Source organism: Protobothrops mucrosquamatus, unplaced genomic scaffold, assembly GCF_001527695.2.
Source record: "Protobothrops mucrosquamatus isolate PMUCROS unplaced genomic scaffold, P.Mucros_1.0 scaffold13, whole genome shotgun sequence".
NCBI classification, from domain to species: domain Eukaryota; kingdom Metazoa; phylum Chordata; class Lepidosauria; order Squamata; family Viperidae; genus Protobothrops; species Protobothrops mucrosquamatus.
Window position 1 is genome coordinate 1,008,648 of NW_015386400.1, and position 23,725 is coordinate 1,032,372.

Here is a 23,725-nt window from a genome sequence, read left to right on the forward strand (position 1 = left end):
CCTAGGGAGAATTTTTAAACAGGGACAATTCTTAATTTAATTTTAATTAATTATACAGCAAAAAAAAAATATTTGGTTTTTAACAGGTTTTTATGGGGGGATGATGTTTTAAGTGTTTTAATATGCTGTAAGCCGCCCTGAGTCCTATAGGGAGAAGGGCGGCATATAAATCTATGAAAATAAATAAATAAATAAATAAGAATTGTATTTGCTTAGTGTGGAAAAATGTCTATTACCAGAAGAAGAGGGGATGTACTGGAGGGTGTAGTATTGGATTTAGTTTGAAGACACTTACATGTACCACGGAATCACTAATGGACTCAGTCATCACGTTGTCTATTAGGCACTTGATTGTAAAAATAGAAAATTATTAAAATATTTATTAAAAAAAGAAATATAGGTTATGTTATCAGGAAGCTTAATATTTCTATTTTACTTCTTTATTTGCCTTCCTGTCCAATAAATTATTCTTGTTAAATCAATTATTCCATTTTTCTGATATCCTTCCAAAAAGCACTGTTGACCAAATACCTCACAGCTTAACAACCACTTGTTCAGCAATTGTTCAAACTTTGGATGGTGCTGAACGGATGTTACTTACAGCCAATCTTCAATGTTCTGGCCATCATAATATTCCCATGGTCACATGAACGCAGGCTAGGTGACTAGTTCACAATTATAACAGCGCAGCATCCCAAAGTCATGATTATCATTTGCAACCATCACTGAAGGCTTCTGATAAGCAATGCAAATGGCAGCCACGTGACATTGTGCTTAATGATGGTCTGGGATTTGCTTAACAATAGCAACCAGATGTGCTAAAAGTGCTGTCATTAAGCAGTGCAATGACTTGATGTTGTGCTTAGTGAAAGAAATTCCTATCTCAATCACCATCATTAACCAAGGACTACTTCTCTCAAAGTAGTTAAATAATTGTGGTCATGGGCTGACCATGGATTTCCAAATTTCAATGATCAATTACATTGATGTGCAGTTACATTTTCTCCACCAGTGGCAATCTTTCCTGATATTATTTTCAGTGGCTGTTATCATGTTTTTGCTATATTTACCACTGAATAGCATTCTGATTTATCAATTCAAGCAAATTAGCAGTTTCCTGGCATACAAATCATTATCACCAAATGGAAATTGGGCAGTTTTATAAAAAAAAAAAGTGCTCATATTCTGGATTCCTTTCAAGATGCTGATTTTTACCTTGACATAATAGCTTCACTAAATGACTTCAACTTTGGGGATCTAAGAGACAGTCTGCCTCACTATGAAACAAAAGATAGCCTTTGGTTAATGATGGTGATTGAGACAGGGATTTCTGTCACTAAGTGATGTAGATATAAAACCCAACATCATGTGGTGCTCCATCATTTGAATGAGGACAAAGACAAAGAGGATGAGAATTACTATCATACAAATCTTAACCCCTGAAGTTAAATATCCCCAGGATACTGAAGAATTCCAAAGACAATGATAATGAAAATGAGAAACAAGGCCCAAAATAGTAACACAGCAATTTCCTAGATAGGACATTCCATCAGTGGTCTAGTCTCAAGCTTTTATCCTGTATAAGGCCAAACTTTAATAGTTCCAGATTAATCAATGGCACCCAGTAGATCTGGGGTTTATATTACCATTTGCTTGTTGATATGATTGAGACTAGCCAATGATTATTTAATTCTAGGAAAATTATTTTATTTGTCTTTTTTATACAAGATGTCAGATCTGTTCAACCAATGTCGTAATTATAAGTAAGTTACTAGACAGATGGCATGTAGAATATTGCATCTAATTCTAGGTGCCACATTTTGGAAAGGAGATTGACAATCCAGAGGAAATCGACCAAGGTGACATGGGACATGGAAGGAGAAATCTATAAGAAATAGCCAGAGGTGCTGAATAAGTTTAACCCAAAGAGAAGATTGGACATGTTTTATGTTTTCAAGAATCAGGATTATCATGTAGATGGGGTAAAACAGTACCAGACACAGGACAAGAAACATTGGATTTAAAGGAACTGATTTCAGTCGGATAATGGGAAACTGCCTTAATAGAAGAACTGTTGAACAGAATTCCAGTAGAACAGTAAAAGGGATGATAGACTCTCCCTGCTGGAGTTATTTAAATAAAGGCTGGATGGCTGTCTGTTGGAGATAATATAATAGTAGATTCCTGTTCTTAGGCAAAGGACTGGACTAGATGAACTTCCAGGTCACTTCCAGAGTTTACATTCTATAATTAAGTTAAACCAAAGTTTTTGTTTTATTAATGTGTTACGTAGTTCTATGTGCTGTAGTTCTATGTGCTGTAGTTTGCAAACCAGACCTGATCTAGCGCATTCTGAGATGTTATGGTATCATCCAATTTATTTTGTTCATTGGATTATAATTTAACACAGATATTCCTCACTTAATGACTATTCATTTAGCAATTATTTGAAGCTACAATAGTGTTGAACCAAGGGACTTACAATGGGTCCTTGAAATTCTGGCCATCTTAATACCCTCACATCAGATGAATAAAATTTGGGTCCACCCTCATTTATGGCCATCCCACCTGCTACTGTGCATCTCCCACTCCCAGCTGACCTTCACTGTCATCTTGCTATCCCTCTGCACCATCTAGTCACACATGGGGCACCATGGAAATCTCATGCAGGATGATGTATGAAAGCTATAGGTGAGCAGCTGTACATCAGACTGCACATTACAGGCCACTACCAGCCAGGTCTTTTTTGTGTGTGCGGCTTAGTCTTTTTGTAAAAGAAAGATCTGGCTGGCACATGAAAGAAACCTGGTGTGAAAACGATGTGCAGTGTGAAGGGCACGAGATAGCAGGCAGGGCTGAGTAATGGGGGCAACTTGCTGCAAGTGGATGGCCAAAAGGGCAGAGTTGTGGGAGAGATAGATGGATGGGGAAGATGGAGGCAGTGCCTTACCAAGAATGGCTTGGATCCATGTCCTTGCTAATGACTGTATGGATCCACTCAATAATAGTAACCGGGATTGCTGAAACCGCCACTGCTAAGCAAAACAATAGAGTGACATTTAACTTAACAACTTCTTCACTTAGCAATAGATGGCCAGTCCCAAATAGGATTATTAAGTGAGGACTGGCTGTACCAGAGGATTAGAGTTATTATGAATGTATTTGTCTCTCAGTCTATCAAGTTATATAGTAGCACTCACTATACATTGTTTAAAACAATCAGTCTTCACAGTGGTTCTGAATTATTGACTTTTTTTTTTAGACAATTGTATGGAATTAGCATGTGATAGCACTCGATACCAAATATAACTTGTTCTGACATGCTACTGATATTGTGGCTAGGTTTGATAATTATACTATGTCATTACCGAAACTTATTGAGGTGGCACAGCAATATGGTACATTCTCTGATTATATTGTTAATAGGAACAAATGTAATCTAGCAATATACTAACATGAACTAACCAGATAGTGTGATCTAGATGGTCAAGTAACCATAGGAATACCTATAATTTTGGGATTCTTAAGAAATGTAATGGTTGAACACAAACCAACTGTTCAACCATATTTATAATTTAAAAAGTAAAATGCAAGTTATATAACTTACATAGCTGAATGTTAGAATTGAGAACTAGAATATCCCATTTTGAAGAATGAATTCATCCAGATGTTAAACGAGAAATACTCTCATAATGTAAAAATGAACATAATTCTTTTCAAAATAATTTTATGCAAATAGAAAAAAACTTACCCTACTGGTTATAAGGATTGGATCCAGGTATGAATTTGTTAATTATCTTTGAAGAGTGTTCTAAAAATGAGAAGATAAAATAATATGTTTCTGTGTGGTCTACATTTAATGTTAACTTTGAATTAATTTTATAACACTATCAATAGTTATTATATAATAATCAGAGGTCCCCAAACTTTTGGGCATCAGGGACCGATTACATGAAGAGAGGTTTTCCACGGATCGGAGGGGGCATGGTTTTGTGTGCTGCCTACATCCTGTGGATGGAGCTTTCCTTTTTTGTGCGGACCAGTTGCTGGCATGCCATAGCCCAGTACTGATATAGTTCTTTTCTCTCCCTTTTCTCTTAAGTTTTTCCCCTTTGTCATGTTTATCATTCTAATATATCCATGTTTTCCCCTTCCCTGTATAAGCAACATTTATCTTTTTTCCTTTTTTAGCACAATACTTTTTGGAGTTCAGTTAACACATATACCCCCTTGCAAGATCTCGTCTGAATTGCAGATCTTAAACGACTAAACATTTGGCAATGTCCCAGCACAGAATCAACGAGGTATGCTTGTGTCCAGAAGTTAATTCCTAATTACACTGAAAGGCGCAGATTCCTGCTTACATTATTAAAAGTGGTGTCGCTATTAAAGGACCGCAAAGATGACCTTCATCCATCATTGTGACACAATCCTCCTAACCCATCTTTTCTTAGAAATATATTTAGTCAGACTTAACTCTTTCCCACCTCTCTAATACAAATCTTAAGTGACGTGTGACATTTTGCACAGAAGAACGCGATTCTATTCACGTGGCCGTTTGCTGGTATCAGCCTCACTCAGCGTTGGGAGCAACTCGGGGCGAGTTAAATCCAGATCTAATCACGACTCCGTCTTTTGCCAAAGAATCCTGGGAGGGCTGATCCCACCTCGCCTTCTTGTTGTACCACCCTGCCATTCCCTCGCCTCCTCATAAGTCTGTCCGAACCGTTTCCTGTAAAGAGCCCCGGGAGGTGGCGTGGCCATAACCATACTCACGTTGCCCAAAACCGGGGTTTCCGCGTCCGGGTCGCTGCCGCCGACGCCGCCAACGAACCGATCGCGGGGTGGGCCTATTACCGATCTCAGAATAGCGGCCGCCTCGTCTGATCTGAATCTGAAGCCATGGCACTCTGGTGTCGGCCTCGCTGTTGCTGCTGTTCATGCGCCGCTTCGTCCCGGACGGCCAGACTCTTCAGCAGCTTGCGAAGCTGCAGTTTGGACAGCAGCAGCAACGGCGGCGGCGGCGGCGGCACTAAGCAGCAGCCGGGCGATGGACTGGTGGCGCCGATGCTGAAGACTGCCGTAAGTAGTGCTGCACTTGGGGCGATTGGAGGTCACGAAGGGAATGAATGGGCGCAGCGATCCCTGGCACCGGCGGAGGAGCCGATCCCGGGGAGAGCTCAAAGCGCGGGTGAAGGAAGGAGCTGCACCAAGAAGCGGGCGGGGGAGGGGGGAAAGCGCCTTTGTAAGCCTAGATGCAGCCCAGCGCTTGCAAAGCAATGGTTTCTGCTAAGACGAGCCACCGAAGCGACGTTTACCGACCCCGATCCCCTGAGATATGGGGCGACTGTAATACCCCGGGACCCCTTGTCGCTTGTGGGGATGGTATTCTTAAGAAATGACGAGGGGAGGAAGAGAAAACGAGGAGCGGAAAAGGAAGCGTTTTCCAAGCCTGGCGCGTTGAATAAGGAAGTTAGTTAGCCAAGCGCCTTACCCGGCTAGTGCGCTGCAGAGGGGTCGGGGAGCAGCTGACAAGAGATGTTGCCTGGGACATTTGGAGGGCACCGGATGGCAGATAATGACTGGGATTTGCAGAAGAGCAAAGAAAGAAGGGTTGCAGAGCCAATAAGCACAAGCTAGAGAAAAGAAAATACATTATTTCCTGCTGCATAATCCTATTAGGGTGTAAGACTGCAGCAAGATCTGGTTTGCTTCTCTTGGAGGTGTCTTAAAAGGCTTACAAATTAAAAATATTAAATAATCTGCCAGTGGGCATTATTCTCAACGGCCCATACTGGCTGGTAAATACGAGGCATGGATATTAGGCACGCTTATCGCCACGAGTTGGTTAAAATATAAAAAAGTGGGATAAAAAGTATTGTTGTTGCTCCAACACACACCTAAGTTTGAGAAAACTAGCTGTCTTTCAACCAGATTAATCATTTCACAAGTTACTGTACTGTGCAAGATGTCAGAGATGAAATGGGCTTTTTGGTTTGTTTGTTTTGCTCAGCCCACTGCATTTCGTTTTTAGATATCTGAACCCATTTTCACAATACTTGTTAAAACAATTCCTTCAGGAGAAATTATGGGAAGAGTTCAAGAGTAATCTAAAACAAAAAACAAAGAAATGAATAGATGTAATCTAAACATTTCCTTACCAGGCTTGGTAATTAAACGTTTGAAAACCAACCGACAAGCTTGGAGAATGAACCTTTACCCACATCCTACACCTGAACTACAGATATTCGCCATTATTGCAGACTTAATCTAGTAATGTTCTTTACAAAGTTTTCCAAATGAAAGAAATTCATTATGCTTCTCTGCCTTATCTTCTACTGTTGCTAAAGCTCATTAAAACAAATCCAGGGAACTTTCCTCCCCAATTATGTGTATGTGGGCCACTTGTATGCTACTCAATATCTCTACAGAAAAGTGGATATAAGGGGAAAAATCTGTGGAATGCTGATTTGTTTGTTTGCTGAGCTTCAAATACCCTATGCATATAAATTGTTTAATAAACCCCACTGACCTCTTAATCCAGATGGAGTTACTTAGGAATTCTAATCTTGTTCAGTCAACTAGCCTCATTCTATCTTGTTCCCTTTTCATATTTTGCAATGAAAAATGCCTTGTCATAAAGGTGACATAAAGATTTGCTCCTGTTCCTCCCACTTGTGGCACTTACTCACCTGCTCTCATGGCTTCTGCACACAACATCCACCCACTCAACCTCAATATTTAACCACCAACTTGCTTGCCTGGGGCTTCCATTTCTTCCCATGTCACATTCATTTAAAGCAGGCATGTCAAAGTCGCGACGTCACATGACATCGCGCAACATATCGGCCGATTTTGCCATTGCCGGCAATGGGGTGGGCATGGCTTCCACGTGACGCATCCGGCCCGCGGGCCGGCAGTTTGACACCCCGATTTAAAGTCTTCACTTAACCAATGTGGTCCTGGGATTATGACGGCAACTGGAACTTTCAGGATTACTGTCGCTAAGTGATATAGTCATGTGTCATGTTGCACGTTACAACCGTATCATTTAGCAACAGAAATTTTGATTCCAATTGCCACTGTAACCCGAGGAGAATCCGTAGTAACTTTTGTAACCCTATCTTAATTCTGCATAAAGTAGTTCTTTAAAAAGTGGATTATAAATAAATATCCTTTTTTTTTCTTTCTGCAGAAATCTAGTTTTTTAGGGGAAAGACTGCGTCTATTTTTTCCAAAAATGTATAGTATATGTTGGCGGTAAGTTGAAAGCTTTCTACTGTATACGTTATAAAAATAGTCATACTAAAGTAGGTAACTTCAGTATCTTTTAAAGTTTGACTGTGAAGGATGCAACAGTGAGATATTAAATTGCATGCATCGTAATATTTAGTCTTTTTCCCTGTCTTTTGACAGCTACACAAATTAAATATTCAGTATAAACCATTAAATTGATATATAAGACCTTTTGAGAATCATCATGTAAGCGAGTTAATACAGCAGCTGAAGTCACGAGAGCAAATATTCTCATCTATTAAATTTCAAATTAAAATGAAAATTAAAATAGCCAGAATCACATAGGAAATTGTATGAAATGTGATGTTTCTGCCTGAAATTTTACAAAATATTGAGTGAGGAAGATTAAAATCTTGCGAACCCTGGCTATTATTTTGGTTATTATGTATATGATATACACATATGTATATGTATGCAAACCGGTAATATAAGGTACTTCATGGTGATTTACTGCTATTAGTATGCATCACCAAACATAAGAAATTAATGCAGTGGAAACAGTGACTATAATTCCGTATCTTATATAGCATGTAGCTTGGTGCTAGATTTTTTTGCTCTCCTGTTTTAGAGGAAAGAAAATAGCCATGTAGAATGGAGTGCTTTTTTTCCATTTAATTCAACACAACATAACAACTTTTGCTTTATTCTCCATATGCATGCCCACACAAAGGTACAATATTTATTTTATGTATATATCAGATTTAGAAACTATGTCCTTCACAGAGATAATAACCTAGTACTATTGAATAAAATGCCTAAGCTATTTTTCCTTGATTTTTGATAACTTTATAGATCCAAACAGCTAGTCTTTTTCTATGATGTGGCTAATGCAAGATAGGAGTATGAGACTCAAAAACTAGTAACTTTGCTGGATGGGAAAATAATTGCTTGGGTGCTTAATGCAAGCTTGGGTGCTTATTGCAAGCGCAAGATCCACCCAAGATCTCCAAACCTAATGATTTTAGAAAACATACGTCCTTCTTGCTTCTCAGTATTGACTGAATAATAGATAGATAACATTTATGAATAATGTTTATTAACTTTGTAGATTAGCTTGAAGAATTATTTCCTTTTGTGTATTTTCTTTTAAAAATTCAATTATTCAGGATAACAATAGAGTTATCCTTCTGGGCAGGGATGACCAAATTGCCTCAGTTACAGGGATTATGTTAATATTTTATTTCTTCCCCAAAAAGTTTTGCTAGGTTTCAACATACAACAGTGCAAACTCATTGGTTTGGTAAAGCAGTCAGCGATGAACAATACAAAGATCCTTTTAAACTTGGAGGGAAAGACCTGAAAAATCTCTATGAGGATATTAAAAAGGTAAATATGTTTTTGGTGAGCTAGGGTGAAAAGCTCTAATACAGTGGTGGCGAACCTATGGCACGGGTGCCAGAGGCGTCACTCAGAGCCCTCTCTGGGCACGCGTGCTGTCGACCCAGTCCTAGGCCTTTAGCTGGGTTTTATAAAACCTTTTCGCTTTAGGCCTCCGCCACTGTGTGCAAAAAAAAAAAGGTTCAATCAGTCAATTTCAACTTCTCGCGGGAAAAAAAAAGATCTTGCAAAGTTGGAATTGATTGATTGAACTTTTTAGTCCCACCCAGTCTGTCGTTACCACTACAGCCACGCCCACCCAATGGGCCACAGCCAGCCAATGGGCACGCCCACCCAATGGGCCACATTCACCCGGCACTCGACGACGCATAAGTGGGTTTTGGGTTGCAGTTTGGGCACTCGGTCTCTAAAAGGTTCACCATCACTGCTCTAAGAGATCATTCTTTAGATGGGACTTTACTGTCATAAAGCAAGTCTAGATTTGCAGATATAGAACAGACTTTGTTTGCCTTTCTGCAGGAATTACGGATTTCTACTACAGAACTTAAAGAAATGTGTGATTATTACTTTGATGGTAAAGGGAAAGCCTTTCGACCAATTATTGTGGCACTAATGGCCAGAGCATGTAATTTTCATCATAACAATTCTGGGTAAATATCTTTTATTTTTGAACTATTACAGTTAAGATTTGTTCCCATACAAAAGCAAATAGTGACAATAAGATTTAGCAGATATTCAATCTTGTATTTAATGGATGTCTCTTATTTAGAATAAGAGAAAATAATTTCTCACTACGTACATTCCCTGCGCTACTGTGCCGAGTTACAATATTTAATGTTATACTTCCTCTTCTATATTCAATATAAAATTAATTTCATTATAAACTTACCGAACTCTAAAATATTACTCATGGATACTATTTCATTATTAGCAGGGCAAATGTTAGTAAATTGGCAAGTTGAAACATGCCTATTTGCCATGTGATGTGATGTAGTAATAATAATAATAATAATAATAATAATAATAATAATAATAATAATAATAAAAAACTTAGAAGGGACTTTGGAGATCATCTAGTCCAACCCCCTGCTCAGGCAGGAAACCCTATACCATTTCAGACAAATGGCTGTCCAGTCTCTTCTTAAAAACTTCCAGTGTTGGAGTATTCACCACTTCTGGAGGCAGGTTGTTCCACTGGTTAATTGTTCTAACTGTCAGGAAGTTTCTCCTTAGTTCTAGGTTGCTTCTCTCCTTGATTAGTTTCCATCCGTTGCTTCTTGTCCTGCCTTCAAGCACCTTGGAAAATAGCTTGACTCCCTCTTCTTTGTGGCATCCCCTGAGATATTGGAATACTGCTATCATGTCCCCCCTCGTCCTTCTCTTCATTAAACTAGACATACCCAATTCCAGCAACCGTTCCTTATATGCTTTAGCCTCCAGTCCCCTAATCATCTTTGTTGCTCTTCTCTGTACTCTTTCTAGAGTCTCAACATCTTTTTTACATCGTGGTGACCAAAACTGGATGCAGTATTCCAAGTGTGGCCTTATTATTTCATTATTAGCAGGGCAAATGTTAGTAAATGTAGAGGTGGATAATTGATTTCAAAACTGTTTATGTGAGGCAAGGTTGAGGAAAGTAGAAGAATGGAAAGGCAGTTGTTAAGGTCAATGGATAAGTTCAAAGAAAAGCTATGTATTATTACAGAAAATAACGATGTGGCAAGAATTTGCATGGTCTCCAAAATTCTTGAATCTGACTAGATATCACCTGTCTTTTTCTGTATTGTTCAAGCTATTCTAACAGGGTTGACATGCTACATTTTTCTTATCCTCTTCCCACGTCTCAATCTTAGAGAAGTGAAGGCAAGCCAGCGCTCCGTAGCATTAATTGCAGAAATGATCCATACCGCAACACTAGTTCATGATGATGTAATTGATGATGCTAATTCAAGAAGAGGAAAAGTTACTGTTAATCAGATCTGGGGGGAAAGGAAGGCAAGTATTTTTTCTTAACTATAGAAAGTATTGTTGATGTGGCAATGCTACTTGAGTTATCTGCTATTTTAATCTGCATGACACAAAATGCAGCAATACAGCATAAGAAAGAAAGAAATATATGTCCAAAGAAAAGCCCAGAGAAAAATCAACAATCAGCGAAATACGTAAAGTATCCCAGAAGGATTGTTGATTGTTGATAAGCCCAGAAGTCTCTAACTAGGGACTGGGAAAGAAACAAGATCACAGCAGCTTGATTGAAGAGGATTAGGGAGGAAAGTGAAATAATTAAAAGCAGATATTAATTTTTGTTTTTTGAAGAAAGACAACTCTAGGTCTTGCTTGATGCCGAAGTATTTCAGTTAAGCTTTGAATATGCGGTTGACACTCCCACAAACATATATAAGGGAATTCAGTGCAAACATATATAAGGGAATTCAGTGTTCTTAGCTATGTGCAGATAATAGGTGTTGATATAATTTAATATAAAGAAACTTCCTCTTGGTAGAAGATAAGAGTGGCACCTCAACCCTGTTATTGAATTTTCTCAAGACAAAGGAACTAGATGAAGTTTCTAGGAGTATAAAGCACTGTTTCTCAACCTTAGCAACTTTAAGATGTATGGACTTCAACTTCCAGAATTCCTTTCCAATCTCTCATTGTCTTATCACTCTGGCAAACCTATTCTAAATTTGAATTATGAAAATATTTTATATAACTGAGAAAAAATATAAAGTGTGTAAAGTTCTTTGTAATTGCATTTCTGATATTGCCTTCCAGATTTATTTGTTGGTAAGTTCTCTGATTTGCATTAAAAAATGGTATGCAAATCTGTAAATTGAATAATGGTGCCAAATAGAGTATTTTAAAATCAGTTATTCTTTTCCAGGCAGTCTTAGCTGGTGATTTCATCCTTTCTACAGCATCTTTAGTTTTAGCACGTATTGGGAACACAACTGTCCTTTCTATAATAACGCAAGTGATTGAAGATCTGGTGCGTGGTAAGGCTTTTTAGCAACATACCTAAAAATAACAGAATTTTCATTTCCTTGGCAGTTAGTTGCTAACACTATTGATCTTTTTTACCTCTTACAGGTGAATTTCTTCAGCTGGGTTCCAAAGAAAATGAAAATGAGAGATTTTCTCACTACCTCGAAAAAACTTTTAAGAAGACTGCAAGTCTTATAGCACACAGCTGTAAAGCAGTATGTACGTTCCATCTTTTCTGTTAATTTATCTTAATGTGTGGAGGAGAGACAGATTAGGAATTAGAAGATTGATCCATTTTTTCAACAAGCTTATGAATATAAAGGTTTTGACAAAATGGCTGCAGTGATATCTTTGGTCCATTTTCCAGAGAGAAAAATTGAGAGAAAATAACAACCAATACATTAAGCCTAATGAAAAAATGGGAGCTGAATTCAAAACACCAGTTATGATGAACGTAATTTTCTATTTCATCAGTTTCAGAGAAGGCATTGAAATAATTTGGTTGAGCAAATAATGGTTTTACAGTTGTAGTGCTATCTAGGTGTTACTTAGCACTTCAGCAAATGGAATTCTTTGAAGTTTCTTTAATTTGCCTTGTGCTGCATTATTTCAGGTGACTCCAAGAAGACAGCAGAAATACTAAACAGATATTCCCAATCTTTTTTTAATGCATGTCATAATAAAAAAGGAATCCGTTATATAAGCCAGGGTTTAAGAAACACCACACAGCACCTTAAAAGATTACAGATTACACTAAACATTGCCGGCAATGAGAGACCATATATGGGCAAACTAATGGATGGAGGCTCAGTCCTGCCTTGTTGATCATAGGCATTCCTAATCTAGAATTAAATATAAGCCCTGTACCAGATGAAAAATCAGTATTAGATGAGGATAGAACTTGGACTATAAATCCTTAAACCAATAGTATGCTTGGAAAGTGAGGTCCTGGTAGAAAGCACCATTTTTTTCTTGCATTCTTGGGAAGGATCTGGCCAGAGGGATTCATATCTTAGTGAATTCTGGATAGGGTTTATCATCAAAAATAGAGCAAGTGCAAATATTTTTCAGAAGTGTTCTTCATAGAGCAGATTGCACAGTTTTGGAATAAGTTAGAAGATTCTACTTTATTTTACAAGTAAAGTTTAAAGTGCTAGTTTAAAGCCAAAAGATTTGGCACCCTAAAAACATAATGCCCAGCATCCATCATATTAACTCTTCTGTAATATAACATAGGTTTTTGCCCTGTTGGTTATTTTCTGATTATATATCAACTTAGCTGTCTGATAAAGAATATTATTAGAAAAGTTAATAAAACTAATGGTTAATGATGGGTCTCTCAGCATTTGTTATAGTTTCTCTTTATATTACAATGAAATTTGATGATGACTGTAAAACTAACAAATCATTTTGCAACCATAATCTTATTATATGTGTTAGCCTCTGTGTTTGCAGTTATATGTATGTGCAAATATAATAAATATTTCAAAGTTAATCCATTTTTGGATATGAAGATATCTCTATCTCTCGTCGATCTATCTGATCCCAAAACTCTTCAGATCTTTGGACAGAATGAAGTTATTGATGTCTGCTTCTCTGTTGGTGCATTGTTGACACATATGAATAATGGGAAATAACCAGAGATTCTGTTCTTTTTTCCTTTTCAGGTTTCTGTACTAAGCTGCCCTGATCCCAAAGTTCATGAAATTGCATATCTGTATGGAAAAAACCTTGGGATAGCATTTCAGGTAACATATAACGATGACTTAAAGACACAGAATTTTTAATCAATCAAAAGGGGGAGGTTTGGTAACATTTATACAAGTATGCTTTACTTAGATCCTTGTAAGGATATCTTGTAAACTTTGTATTGTATATTCTTTGTTTACTGTAGCTAGTAGATGATGTGCTGGATTTTACATCATGTTCTGAACAGCTAGGAAAGCCTGCATCAGCGGATCTTAAACTTGGAATAGCCACTGGACCTGTCTTATTTGCTTGCCAGCAGGTATAAACAACAGAGACTCTACTTTCTTCCCAAGATATTACACGTTTAGTTGAGTTTTATTCATGCTAAAATTAAAAAGTATTGTTGTGTATGCATGCTTTGAAGAAAAATAAGGAAGATGCTTAAAGGAAGGAAAGGTAGCCTCTACAGATGCTTTTCAAATTAGAAGCAATAACTCAGAATAATACCAACCCTTAACTGATTTCTTATTATCCTAAGTCAAATTAGCAACAAAAGGCATGATTAAATTTATTGACTGGATCGTTAAAAGTTAAAGGTAGATATCTGTTTGGGTTTGAATGTGCCAAGATTTTACATAGTTGGAAGTTGGATATAACCTTTATATTAATTGGGGGAGGGGTTCAGTGTCTGATTCTTGGGGGAGGGGTTCAGTGTCTGATTCTTGCCTGGACAGATCCCTATAAATTTTTTACCAACATTTTTCAGAAATAGTTTGTCATTGCCTCCCTTCTAGGGCTGAAATGAGTGAGTGGCCTAAAAGGACACTTTGTGTCCAAGGCAGGATTAGAACTCCCGGTCTCCCCATTTCTAGTCTGATTCTTTAACCACTATGCTAAACTGGCTCTCAATTTGTGGTTTATCCATGCTTTTTTAAAACAAACTTCATTGGCTTCCTGTATATAACATACAGTTAAAAACTGTAAAGTTGACAGCCCAAGTTCGAGACCCAAGCATCGTGCAGTGGGGTGAGCTTTTGTTACTTGCTCCAGTTCCTGCCCACCTAGCAGTTTGAAAGTATGCAAATGAGAATAGATAAATGGATATCACTTCAGTGGGACAGTAACAATGTTCCATGCACCTCGGCATATAGTCACACTAGCCGTATGATATGGAAATGTCTTTGGACTATTCTGGCTTCCTTGGCCAAGAAAGAGATGAGCAACGCTCCCTAGAGTCGGACACAACTGGAAAGAGGAAACCATTATTTTTATATAACACACTAAGCCAAAATCACTCAAACCTTAGATGTGAAGTCAGTTTGACTTGTCCTTATTTTGCTAAAGCATTCACTCCATTTACTGCATCTCATATGAAAATTCACAAACTAATATAAAAGTGATGGCTACTTCCTTTCAGTTGTGCCTGCTACCTGATTGAATTCTGGGGATTGCAAAGATTTGAATACAGTATTTTTTTATTGTAATCATTAGGAAACTTGTTAGGTCCTGGCCAAATTACACTGTAGAAAAAGAAAGAAAATTCTTATCCAACTTTTGGGCCAATTTGTCATACATGCATACACACAAATTCATATAGAATCCACCACTATATTTGGTTTTTTTTCAAGTGACAGTTTCTTAAATATATTATAATCCATTCTGGCTCCTTGAAATGAATTAAAGTGAAACAGACATTTTCAGTTCATCAACTCAGTTTTACTTGGTTTGTCTGAAAATTAAGAACTGTCAGATAACGTAATCTCTTAACCTGCCTGCACCTGAGAGTCATCAATATGCTGAGAGTCTTCTTCAGTAAGATTGCTTCTGATAAAATTCTGGATCATAAGAAGAAAAATATCCAACAAGCTACAAAAAGATTCATATGTAGCTGTGCCTGCATTTAGAGTCTATCAGTATGCAAAAAAACTCATTTAGATTATTAGTATGCAAAGAACTGCCTAAGATGGGACAATAATATTTTCTCTGTTCTAGTTCCCAGAAATTAATGCCATGATAATGAGGCGATTCACTTATCCAGGCGATATCCAACGTGCCCAGGAATTTGTATTGCAGGTAAGATAAAACCTTCATTAAAGAAAAGTTGGTATACTCTTGTGATTTGACTCTTCCTTGCAGACCAAACATCAATAGATACAATGCTGATTCAAGTACATCTGGTCCTCACTTAACCACAGCTGGGACCTGCAACACTATTGCTAAGTGAGACATCACATAACCACGATGCTTACAGTTTCACTTCCACTGTGGTCGTTAAGCGAAACATCATGAGATGTGACTTGCAGTTTTACTATCAGCTTCTCTGTTGACTCTGCTTACTGGAAATGCAAGGACTGATTATAATTATTTTTCAATATTGTCATCACTTCAAAAAATAACTAAACAGGCCAGTTGTTAAGCAAGGACTACCTCTTTATGTTTTTAATACAGTCAGGAAAAACACATCATGCTGGCATTGACATCCTGTGTGTCTGATTCTATTATTCTAAGAAGAAAGTTACAGCATCTATAGTAAATCCATGTTCATGCTACAGCAATTATTATATAGGCACAGATTAAACTTTTTAATAAAACCATGCTATTTTGCAAGCAAACATATGAGATTCTTGTATAGAACTGTTTGAATGTTCATGAAGAGCTAGTCACGAGATTCCTTATAGAATCTGAATGTTCATGGAGAGCCAATGTGGTGTAGTAATGAAGAATTGGACTAGAAAATAGGCCCAAATTCAAGATCATCTTTAGCCATGAAAATTCATAAGGTGACTTTGAGCCAAATCATTTTCTTTTAGCCCAGTCTTATTCAAATGATTGTTGCATGGAATAAAGGGAAGTGATATATACGTCTCCCATATAAGTTGCCTTTAGCTTCTGCAGAGATGTGTATCTAGCACAGTATTTTTCAAACTTGGCAACTTTATGATGTGTGGACTTCAACTCCCAGAATTCCTCAGCCACCGAACTGGCTGGGGAATTCTAGGAATTGAAATCCACACATCTTAAAGTTGCCAAGTTTGAAAAACACGGATCTAACAGATGATAATACTGAAAGTGGATCAAGTAAATATTGTGTTGGTAATTCATACGTGCTACTCTCAGCAGACTGCCATTTTTTATATTAATGAGTTGGGGGTTGTTTAAGACTCAAGGCCATTTTCATAAATCATGGCATCCATGGTAGTATAAAGCACATTGGAGATAAGGAACATTTCAAAGTAGCTTACGTCTACAATTACCTTCAAGTTGTATGGATCTATAAAATGCAGTTCTAAAAAAGAATCAGCTAAACTTTCACAAAACCGATTGCAAAATAGGAAAGCAGCAGCTTTGTATGGTTCACTAACTCCTTTAATATTTTGGTCTTTTCTTAGAGCGGTGGCATACAGCAAACAACCTACCTCGCCCAGCGTTATTGTCATGAAGCAGTGAAGGAGATTAGCAAGCTTAGACCATCTCCAGAAAGAGATGCCCTTATGCACCTGGCAGAAATTGTCTTGTCTCGAAACAAATGATCCTCTTCTTCCTCCTGGTGATTCTGGCAGCTATTTTACCAGACTGTGCCTAAACTGTTTCAGAACATCTTGGCTTGCTTCTGGTGGAGTTCTCGTTTTTTTAAAAAAAGTTCTAGTTAAGTAACTAGGCTTATGAAATGCTTTTATTGAAGCCTTATGCAACACTGAAACACAATCAATCTGTTAAATTGGTAGCAACACGTGGTACCTATGTTTTTAATGAAGAGGTTTCTTGTTTTATGTGGGCATTTGTTTACACAAATGCCCACATAAGCCTTATGCAACACTGAAACACAATCAATCTGTTAAATTGGTAGCAACACGTGGTACCTATGTTTTTAATGAAGAGGTTTCTTGTTTTATGTGGGCATTTGTTTACACTGTTCACTATTGATGCTGAAGGCCACAAACAATAAAATACAATCAGTGTATCAAATTATTTCTGCCGTTTCTCATGTGTGCTGGGACTATAACCAACTGCTCGAATAATTAAATTGCCTATCAGAATTTAAAAGTACCCAGAAAATTAAAGAATGGTTTATTATAAAAGACTGTACATATTTGTTATAATTAAAACAGGTTATATACAAATCAAGAAGCGTTCCAATTTATAAAGGGGATACAAATAGGTTTTGTGGGTTGCTATTTGATGTCAGAAATAACATGTTAACAATCAGGAAAAGGCAAATAAAGCAATTAGGTTCATTTAAGGAACAACAAGGCAAGAGATCCTTCAATATCGAATGTCACACTACATAATATTATTGTTCTTGTATTTAGTACACTTGCTTGTTCATCATCTAATGCCCATTAGGACAGTGATTGAGCTCAAATAAATCTTTACTACACAAAGCAACATATCCCTTTATAATTTTCCTTGTGTACTGTTGAAAACCAGAACTGTCGTCTGACCTTGTGTTCAAACTGTAGATGTTCACCTGCATACTAAAAGCCAAACAGCTTGCACGACAACCTATGTCTTTTTCTACATAAGCTATTCTTGCTTTTTTTAGTGGAATACCTGACTAGAAACAGCAATGCTATGGAAATATATCCCTGTTCTTAGGCCCACAAGAGCTGTATTCCTAGACACTCGCTGTTTATAGTGATGTGGAAAAATCAGTAGAAATCCCCCAATGATGAAAATTTTACTTTCAGCAGGACAAGAGACCTTCATAGTTTTAAATAGAACAGTCACTTGGGATTGTTTGTTTGCCCACCTTCTGCACCTTCATCTACTTTTGCAACGTGTCATTAAAGCTCCTCTCTTAAGGCAGTTCTACAGCAAAAGGATGCCTGTTAACAGGAAAAGTACCAATCCAGCTGAAATTAAAAAGTGATTAAATGTTTACTTCACCTCTCTTGTGGTACATTAGCATTATAAACTTGACCATCCCTGCCCACACTCTGGTAGCCAAGAAGAGAAACAGATTTCTGCTCTATAATTGTTCCCAGATCACTATAACTTGGTAAGTGACCTGAAAAAGAAAACTACTAGGCATTTTAGCAAGCTAAAACAGCTTTGTTTTATACTTTCTCCCACATTTTTTGATGTGCTTTCTGTTTCCAATAGTAGCTACTCAAAGTCATGGGTAGCACTCTTCAAATATATTTACTAATGAATAAGCCAAATAAGTGCAATCTGAATATATGGTAGGCCTGCAGAAGTGTACATTTCCCTTTATTGGGTGTAACATTTTTGGACTTGCAATTAAACATGATCCTGTTGATAAGGGGGAGATTTGGTAAGTCAACATGCTTCAATATTGCTTTGCAAAGCAAGGCAAGCCAACAAAAGTAATGGACAAGACCTTTGGTTCATTTATGTATTTATGAATGGAAAAGTCAAATGCAATTTTACTCATTAAAAACTCAGGTACAAATTACACACACATCATAAGACCACCCATCTTTGATTCACATGGACATTTTTGATAGAGATTCAAAGGACTCACTGGAAGAGACTCTTAGTGAAAGTACTCCAGTAAAAGATTACAACAAATTGGAAGCATCTTGGATTTTCAGAAAAAAGTGTAATTCAATACATAAGTTTTTATGCATGCTTTTAAACAAATACTATATTTTGAGGATGAGCAATAGTCTAAATAAAGGTAAATGACCAGCATTAATTAAACTTTTCAACCAGATTTAATGTTAGTCTAACAGTTGTTAGTTTATCACGCTGTTGCACTGAGAAAAGAAAACAATGGCACGATTTGAATCTTGAGTCATTAAATAGTATATACCCTACTTCCCCAGAATATTTAGGCTGGTCGTAGAAAACAACGCATAGGTAAATAAGCATAATCAGTAATAAAGAGTTCAGTTATTTGCAAAACAGAATAGCTTTTTCATGGAATGTTCTGTTTCTCCCTCTGAAATGGATCAATCCAATCATTCTGTGGTTGTATGTTTCTGGAAGTGTGTCTTCTGGAATGCAAACTGGTTTGTAGAACTCTTGTTTTGGAAGCAAAAGGTGTCTTGAACACCATGACTCACTTCATGATCCAAAAGAAAGACTTTTGGAAACACAAACCTCACCCAGAATGTTTAGACTGGGCCATTCTGGAGAAAATACCATATTTCTGAGAACCATTCCATTCTGCACAATATTTGTTCATTTTACAAACTCCAGAAACAGATGCTTACAGATGAACATTCAATCATGCCATTTAAACAGTATGGCCTGGAAAGGATTTGCACATTTTAAGGAGCATTAAGACAAGTGTTAATTTACCCTTTGAAGATCATTATGGCATGACTGAAGGCAAGGCCTGACCTGAAAAAAAGAATTAATCTGCATAGTGCATGATTGATTCAACATAATTTCCAGGAAACAGGCCAGTCACTCTGTTGCATACACCTTCATACCAACCGTCATCATTCTTCTTTATCACATAAATGATTGCACCTTCCATGAACGACAGCTCATCATCTTTGTCCTTTGTATAGTCATATATGGCAACAACTAGAAAAATGGAAAGAGAGACACCAATGAATTTTGTCACAAGTTGTTCTAAAATCACTTCTAGGACTCTCTCTCTCTCTCTCTCTCTCTCTCTCTCTCTCTCTCTCTCTCTCTCTCTCTCTCACACACACACACACACACACACACACACACACACACAGAGATCACAGTGGGGAACATACCAATGCTCTTTCTCCTTCTGTTTTCCCAATAAAAGCAACTCTGAGAAGTGAATTGCGCTGAAAGAGATGGACTGACCCAAAGTCACCCAGCTGGGCAGGACTACAACTCTTCACAGTTTCTTAAGTTTCTACGAAATAGTCCTTCACCATATAAAAATTTTATTTTGCAGGATAAGATAAAGTGGGTGTGAGAGTTACAGCCAATATCAGATTGACTGAACAGTTGAAATGAGTATGAAACGAAATGACTATTTCTGCATTCTAGCTTACATTTTGCACGATATCCCAAATCTAATCCTTAACATTTCAAATAAAATGATCCTCAAAAGCTTGCTGGATCAAACATTCAAAGCCTTATGGTGATTTCTGCATTCTGGATACTCCATATCAAACTAAATAAACTAAGTGGGTGAAAGGAAATTCCATGCTTCCTCAAATTTATCCCTGTATAAGGAAAATAAAGCCCAATTGCCACCACCCACAAAATGTGGCATGCTAAAAATTCAATTCTCATTCTTGTTACAGACTTACAATCCCTCAAATGCTGTCACATTACTTTACTTTGGTTATTTATCTCAAACCAAAAGTGCTGCTGTGTCAAAATTGGCTGTAATCTCAAAATGTGAGTGAGCAGTGTACGATTTATTTGAAAAAATAAATATTTGTTACAAGAAGAGTGCAGATGCATTACTTCCATTGCATGCCAATTAAGAAGTAGGGAAATTGGGAAAGGAGTCCGGCAAGGCTGTATTCTGTCGCCCTGCCTATTTAACTTATATGCAGAGCACATCATAAGAAAGGCAGGGCTAGATGAATCAAAAGTTGGAATTAAGATTGTCGGGAGAAATATCAACAACCTAAGATATGCAGATGATACCACTCTAATGGCAGAAAGTGAAGAGGAACTAAAGAGCCTCTTGATGCGGGTGAAGAAGGAGAGTGCAAAAGTTGGCTTAAAACTCAACATTAAGAAAACCAAGATCATGGCATCCGACCCTCTCTATTCCTGGCAAATAGATAGGGAAGAAATGGAGGTAGTGACAGATTTTATCTTTCTGGGCTCCAAGATCACCACAGATGGGGACTGCAGCCAAGAAATTAAAAGACACTTGCTCCTGGGGAGGAAAGCTATGGCAAATCTAGACAGCATACTAAAAAACAGAGACAACAAAAGTATGTATAGTCAAGGCCTTGGTTTTCCCAGTTGCAATGTATGGCTGTGAAAGTTGAACCATAAGAAAGGCTGTGCGGAAATGGACAGGCTTACAATGGTTTTGAAAGACAAATGTGGATCAGTTTACTCCGAAACCTGGGATAAATTTTACCGCTAGAGAGATTCGAGGAGGATGGTTGGAATTAAAGACTAGCGTTAAGATAGAAATATATGTTATTTTAGAATAAGTACCGCATATAAAACTTAGATGTATATTCAGAGATGAAGAACCGACTGTAAAATGTGGAATAATTTGATAAGAATCAAATGTAAAATGTGGAATAATTTGATAAGATACTGGAATGTCATGTTATATCCAATGTTTTTTTTAATTGTATTATAAATAAAATTTTGAAAAAAAGAAAAGAAAGGCTGAGTGCCAAAGAATTGAGGCCTTTGAACTATGGTGCTGGAGAAGACTCCTGCGAATCCCCTGGACTGCAAGGTGATCAAACCGGTCAGTCCTAGAGGAGAGCAACCCTAACTGCTCTTTTAGAAGGCCAGATCCTGAAGTTGAAACTCAAGAACTTTGGCCACCTAATGAGAAGGAAGGACTCACTGGAGAAGAGCCTGATGCTGGGAAAGATCGAGGGCAATAGAAGAAGGGGGCGACAGAGAATGAGGTGGCTGGATGGAGTCACTGAAGCAGTAGGCGTGAGCTTAAATGGACTCCAGAAGATGGTAGAGGACAGGAAGGCTTGGAAGAACATTGTCCATGGGGTCGCGATGGGTCGGACACAACTTCGCAACTAACAATAACAAATCCCATCACATTTAGAGGACACCATGTTGAGAAGGCTGTGCTGAACTGAAAATAAAACATTTTATGACTTAATATAAAGTACACAGCAGCTAATAACAGAGGAACATATCAACTATCAATTTGTGGATACTTAGCACCACTTCTGTTAGAGAGGAAGGATGTTCAGATATCACAGGTTAATCATAGGAAAACCTTTATACAACTGGTGGAAATGAAGTTGAAAAACAAGGATAGAATCCAATATAGGTTTATATTTCCAATACTTACATTTGATTTCTAACACATGAAATACATGTTTTCTATCAATATTAGTCAACATATAATGCAATGATGCAATCCAACAACTGGAGGGCCATAGACTGCTCACTTAGTTTATTGTTTCAGTACAACCAAGATCTTAGTGTAACCCTTATACACAATTCCATAGATCTGGTTAGCATTAATTTCCTAACCTGCAAAATTTTGGGAGGAAGGCGTATTGAAACTCTGAAAATGGGGATTTATGTCAAGTCATCCAGTTGGTGGTGTCATCTGAATGGGGTACATTTGGCTTAAATCTCCCTAAGGAAGCTGGAAAGGGATGTTTAGTGCAAATCTATTCATCCTTTACCTTTCTCAATATAGTTTTTAGGTGCCCAGGCTGGATCACCATCAGCATAAGGATCATTGTACTGCACTACTGCAGCCTCCTCATCTTCATAATCCACTGGTGGTGGTGGTGGAGGTGGTGGAGAGTCATCAAACATAGGCATCTCATCTGGAGGTGGTGGAGGAGGTGGAGTTGGACTGTCGGCAACTGGTGAATCAGTGAAAGAAGAATATTTGGTCAATTTTAGTTCAGACAGAAATGAATCCATGATCAGAGATCCATACCTATTACAGAAACTAGTTACATGCACTAACAGTATCATGCATAGATTAGAGATGAATGCTTTATATGTTAAAATGCTATGACATACAACTTTGCAAGTTACTGGCAGCCACAGAACTATAGATGCTAACTTCAAAGCAGATACTCCAAAGGCATAAGCTGATTACTAGCAGAAGTGAGATGTAGACTATCACTTTAATGATTCTCAAGGCATCATACTCTGTATTCAAGAGGCTGGTGTAGCTGTTGCTGAATGCTGTAAGCCAAATGTCTTATTTTATCAGCTTATATTTGCTTTACATGAATAAAGATCCAGATGCAGAGGCACTGCAAAGAACATCACTTCTAATGCAAGCAAAGTCTCCTTTTGGTAATGATGGGTGGAAGGAAGGCCTATTTTTAATCTGCATCACAAACATTCCTGTCTTGCAGTACAGGGCAGGAGAATCGGCCTTAAGCTACCTACAATATTCAGAAAATTTCATCAGTCTTTATTATCTAAATCCCTAACATATCTCCATTTGCAGCATCCTCAGTAACATCCTGACATGTAGTAGATGATAAGGCTCATTCAAAAGAAGCTACTTAACTAAAATCTCATTCATCAACTGTCTCACATACAAATCCTGTAACTTAGGACATGTAGTGATAAGTCCCAGAGTAGACAATTGCTATAACTTTTACTTAAAAGAGTATCATTCAGCAATAGTAAAGCAATTTGAATACCACTCAATAGATGCAAATGATATCTATATTTATCATTAGTACAAATAAACCTAAATGTAACTGGAAAAATGCATCACTTTGGCTGAATTATTTCCAAATGTTAATATAATCAGTGATATTGGGGCACATCTTTCAAAATACTTAAGGTCTTCATATTTTGATGC

General features: G+C 37.5%; 3 protein-coding genes across 5 annotated transcripts in view; 1 reads left to right on the forward strand and 2 right to left on the reverse strand.

Annotated features, from left to right (window-relative positions):
* LOC107282815 (protein adenylyltransferase SelO) overlaps positions 1-4,744 on the reverse strand; it is a 41,682-nt gene extending 36,938 nt beyond the window's left edge. Inside the window, exons 1-2 of the mRNA XM_015810643.1 lie at positions 4,478-4,744; positions 3,752-3,811 (exon numbers count right to left, since the gene is read on the reverse strand). The gene's annotated coding sequence lies outside the window, so the exon portion shown is untranslated. The remainder of the gene's footprint in view (positions 1-3,751; positions 3,812-4,477) is intronic.
* Positions 4,745-7,239: 2,495 nt separating this feature from the next.
* On the forward strand, positions 7,240-17,217 carry PDSS1 (decaprenyl diphosphate synthase subunit 1). The gene is made up of 10 exons (XM_029283082.1): positions 7,240-7,260; positions 8,493-8,622; positions 9,154-9,284; positions 10,488-10,633; positions 11,523-11,630; positions 11,725-11,834; positions 13,287-13,367; positions 13,514-13,627; positions 15,301-15,381; positions 16,698-17,217. Exons 1-10 carry the CDS (start codon positions 7,241-7,243, stop codon positions 16,836-16,838), a joined length of 1,062 nt encoding a protein of 353 aa, XP_029138915.1. The 5' UTR covers position 7,240; the 3' UTR covers positions 16,839-17,217.
* Positions 17,218-17,353: 136 nt separating this feature from the next.
* The window catches only part of ABI1 (abl interactor 1), an 83,623-nt gene continuing 77,251 nt past the window's right edge, over positions 17,354-23,725 (reverse strand). For 2 of the 3 annotated variants that reach the window (XM_015810646.1, XM_015810644.1), the window contains 2 exons: positions 22,575-22,760; positions 17,356-19,806 (listed from right to left, as the gene is read on the reverse strand). In XM_015810646.1, coding sequence (XP_015666132.1) covers positions 19,631-19,806; positions 22,575-22,760 — 362 coding nt within the window. In that variant the 3' untranslated portion in view covers positions 17,356-19,630. Of the gene's footprint in view, positions 19,807-22,574; positions 22,761-23,725 lie in introns of all 3 variants that reach the window. The other variant, XM_015810645.1, reaches the window with a different exon arrangement.

Excerpts from the sequence above, each read along its gene's own strand:
- PDSS1 (XM_029283082.1), top strand. The coding sequence starts at position 7,241 with ATGTATAGTATATGTTGGCG. Across the intron at positions 8,623-9,153 it reads TCTATGAGGATATTAAAAAG|GAATTACGGATTTCTACTAC; the intron begins GTAAATATGTTT and ends GCCTTTCTGCAG. Across the intron at positions 13,368-13,513 it reads ACCTTGGGATAGCATTTCAG|CTAGTAGATGATGTGCTGGA; the intron begins GTAACATATAAC and ends TGTTTACTGTAG.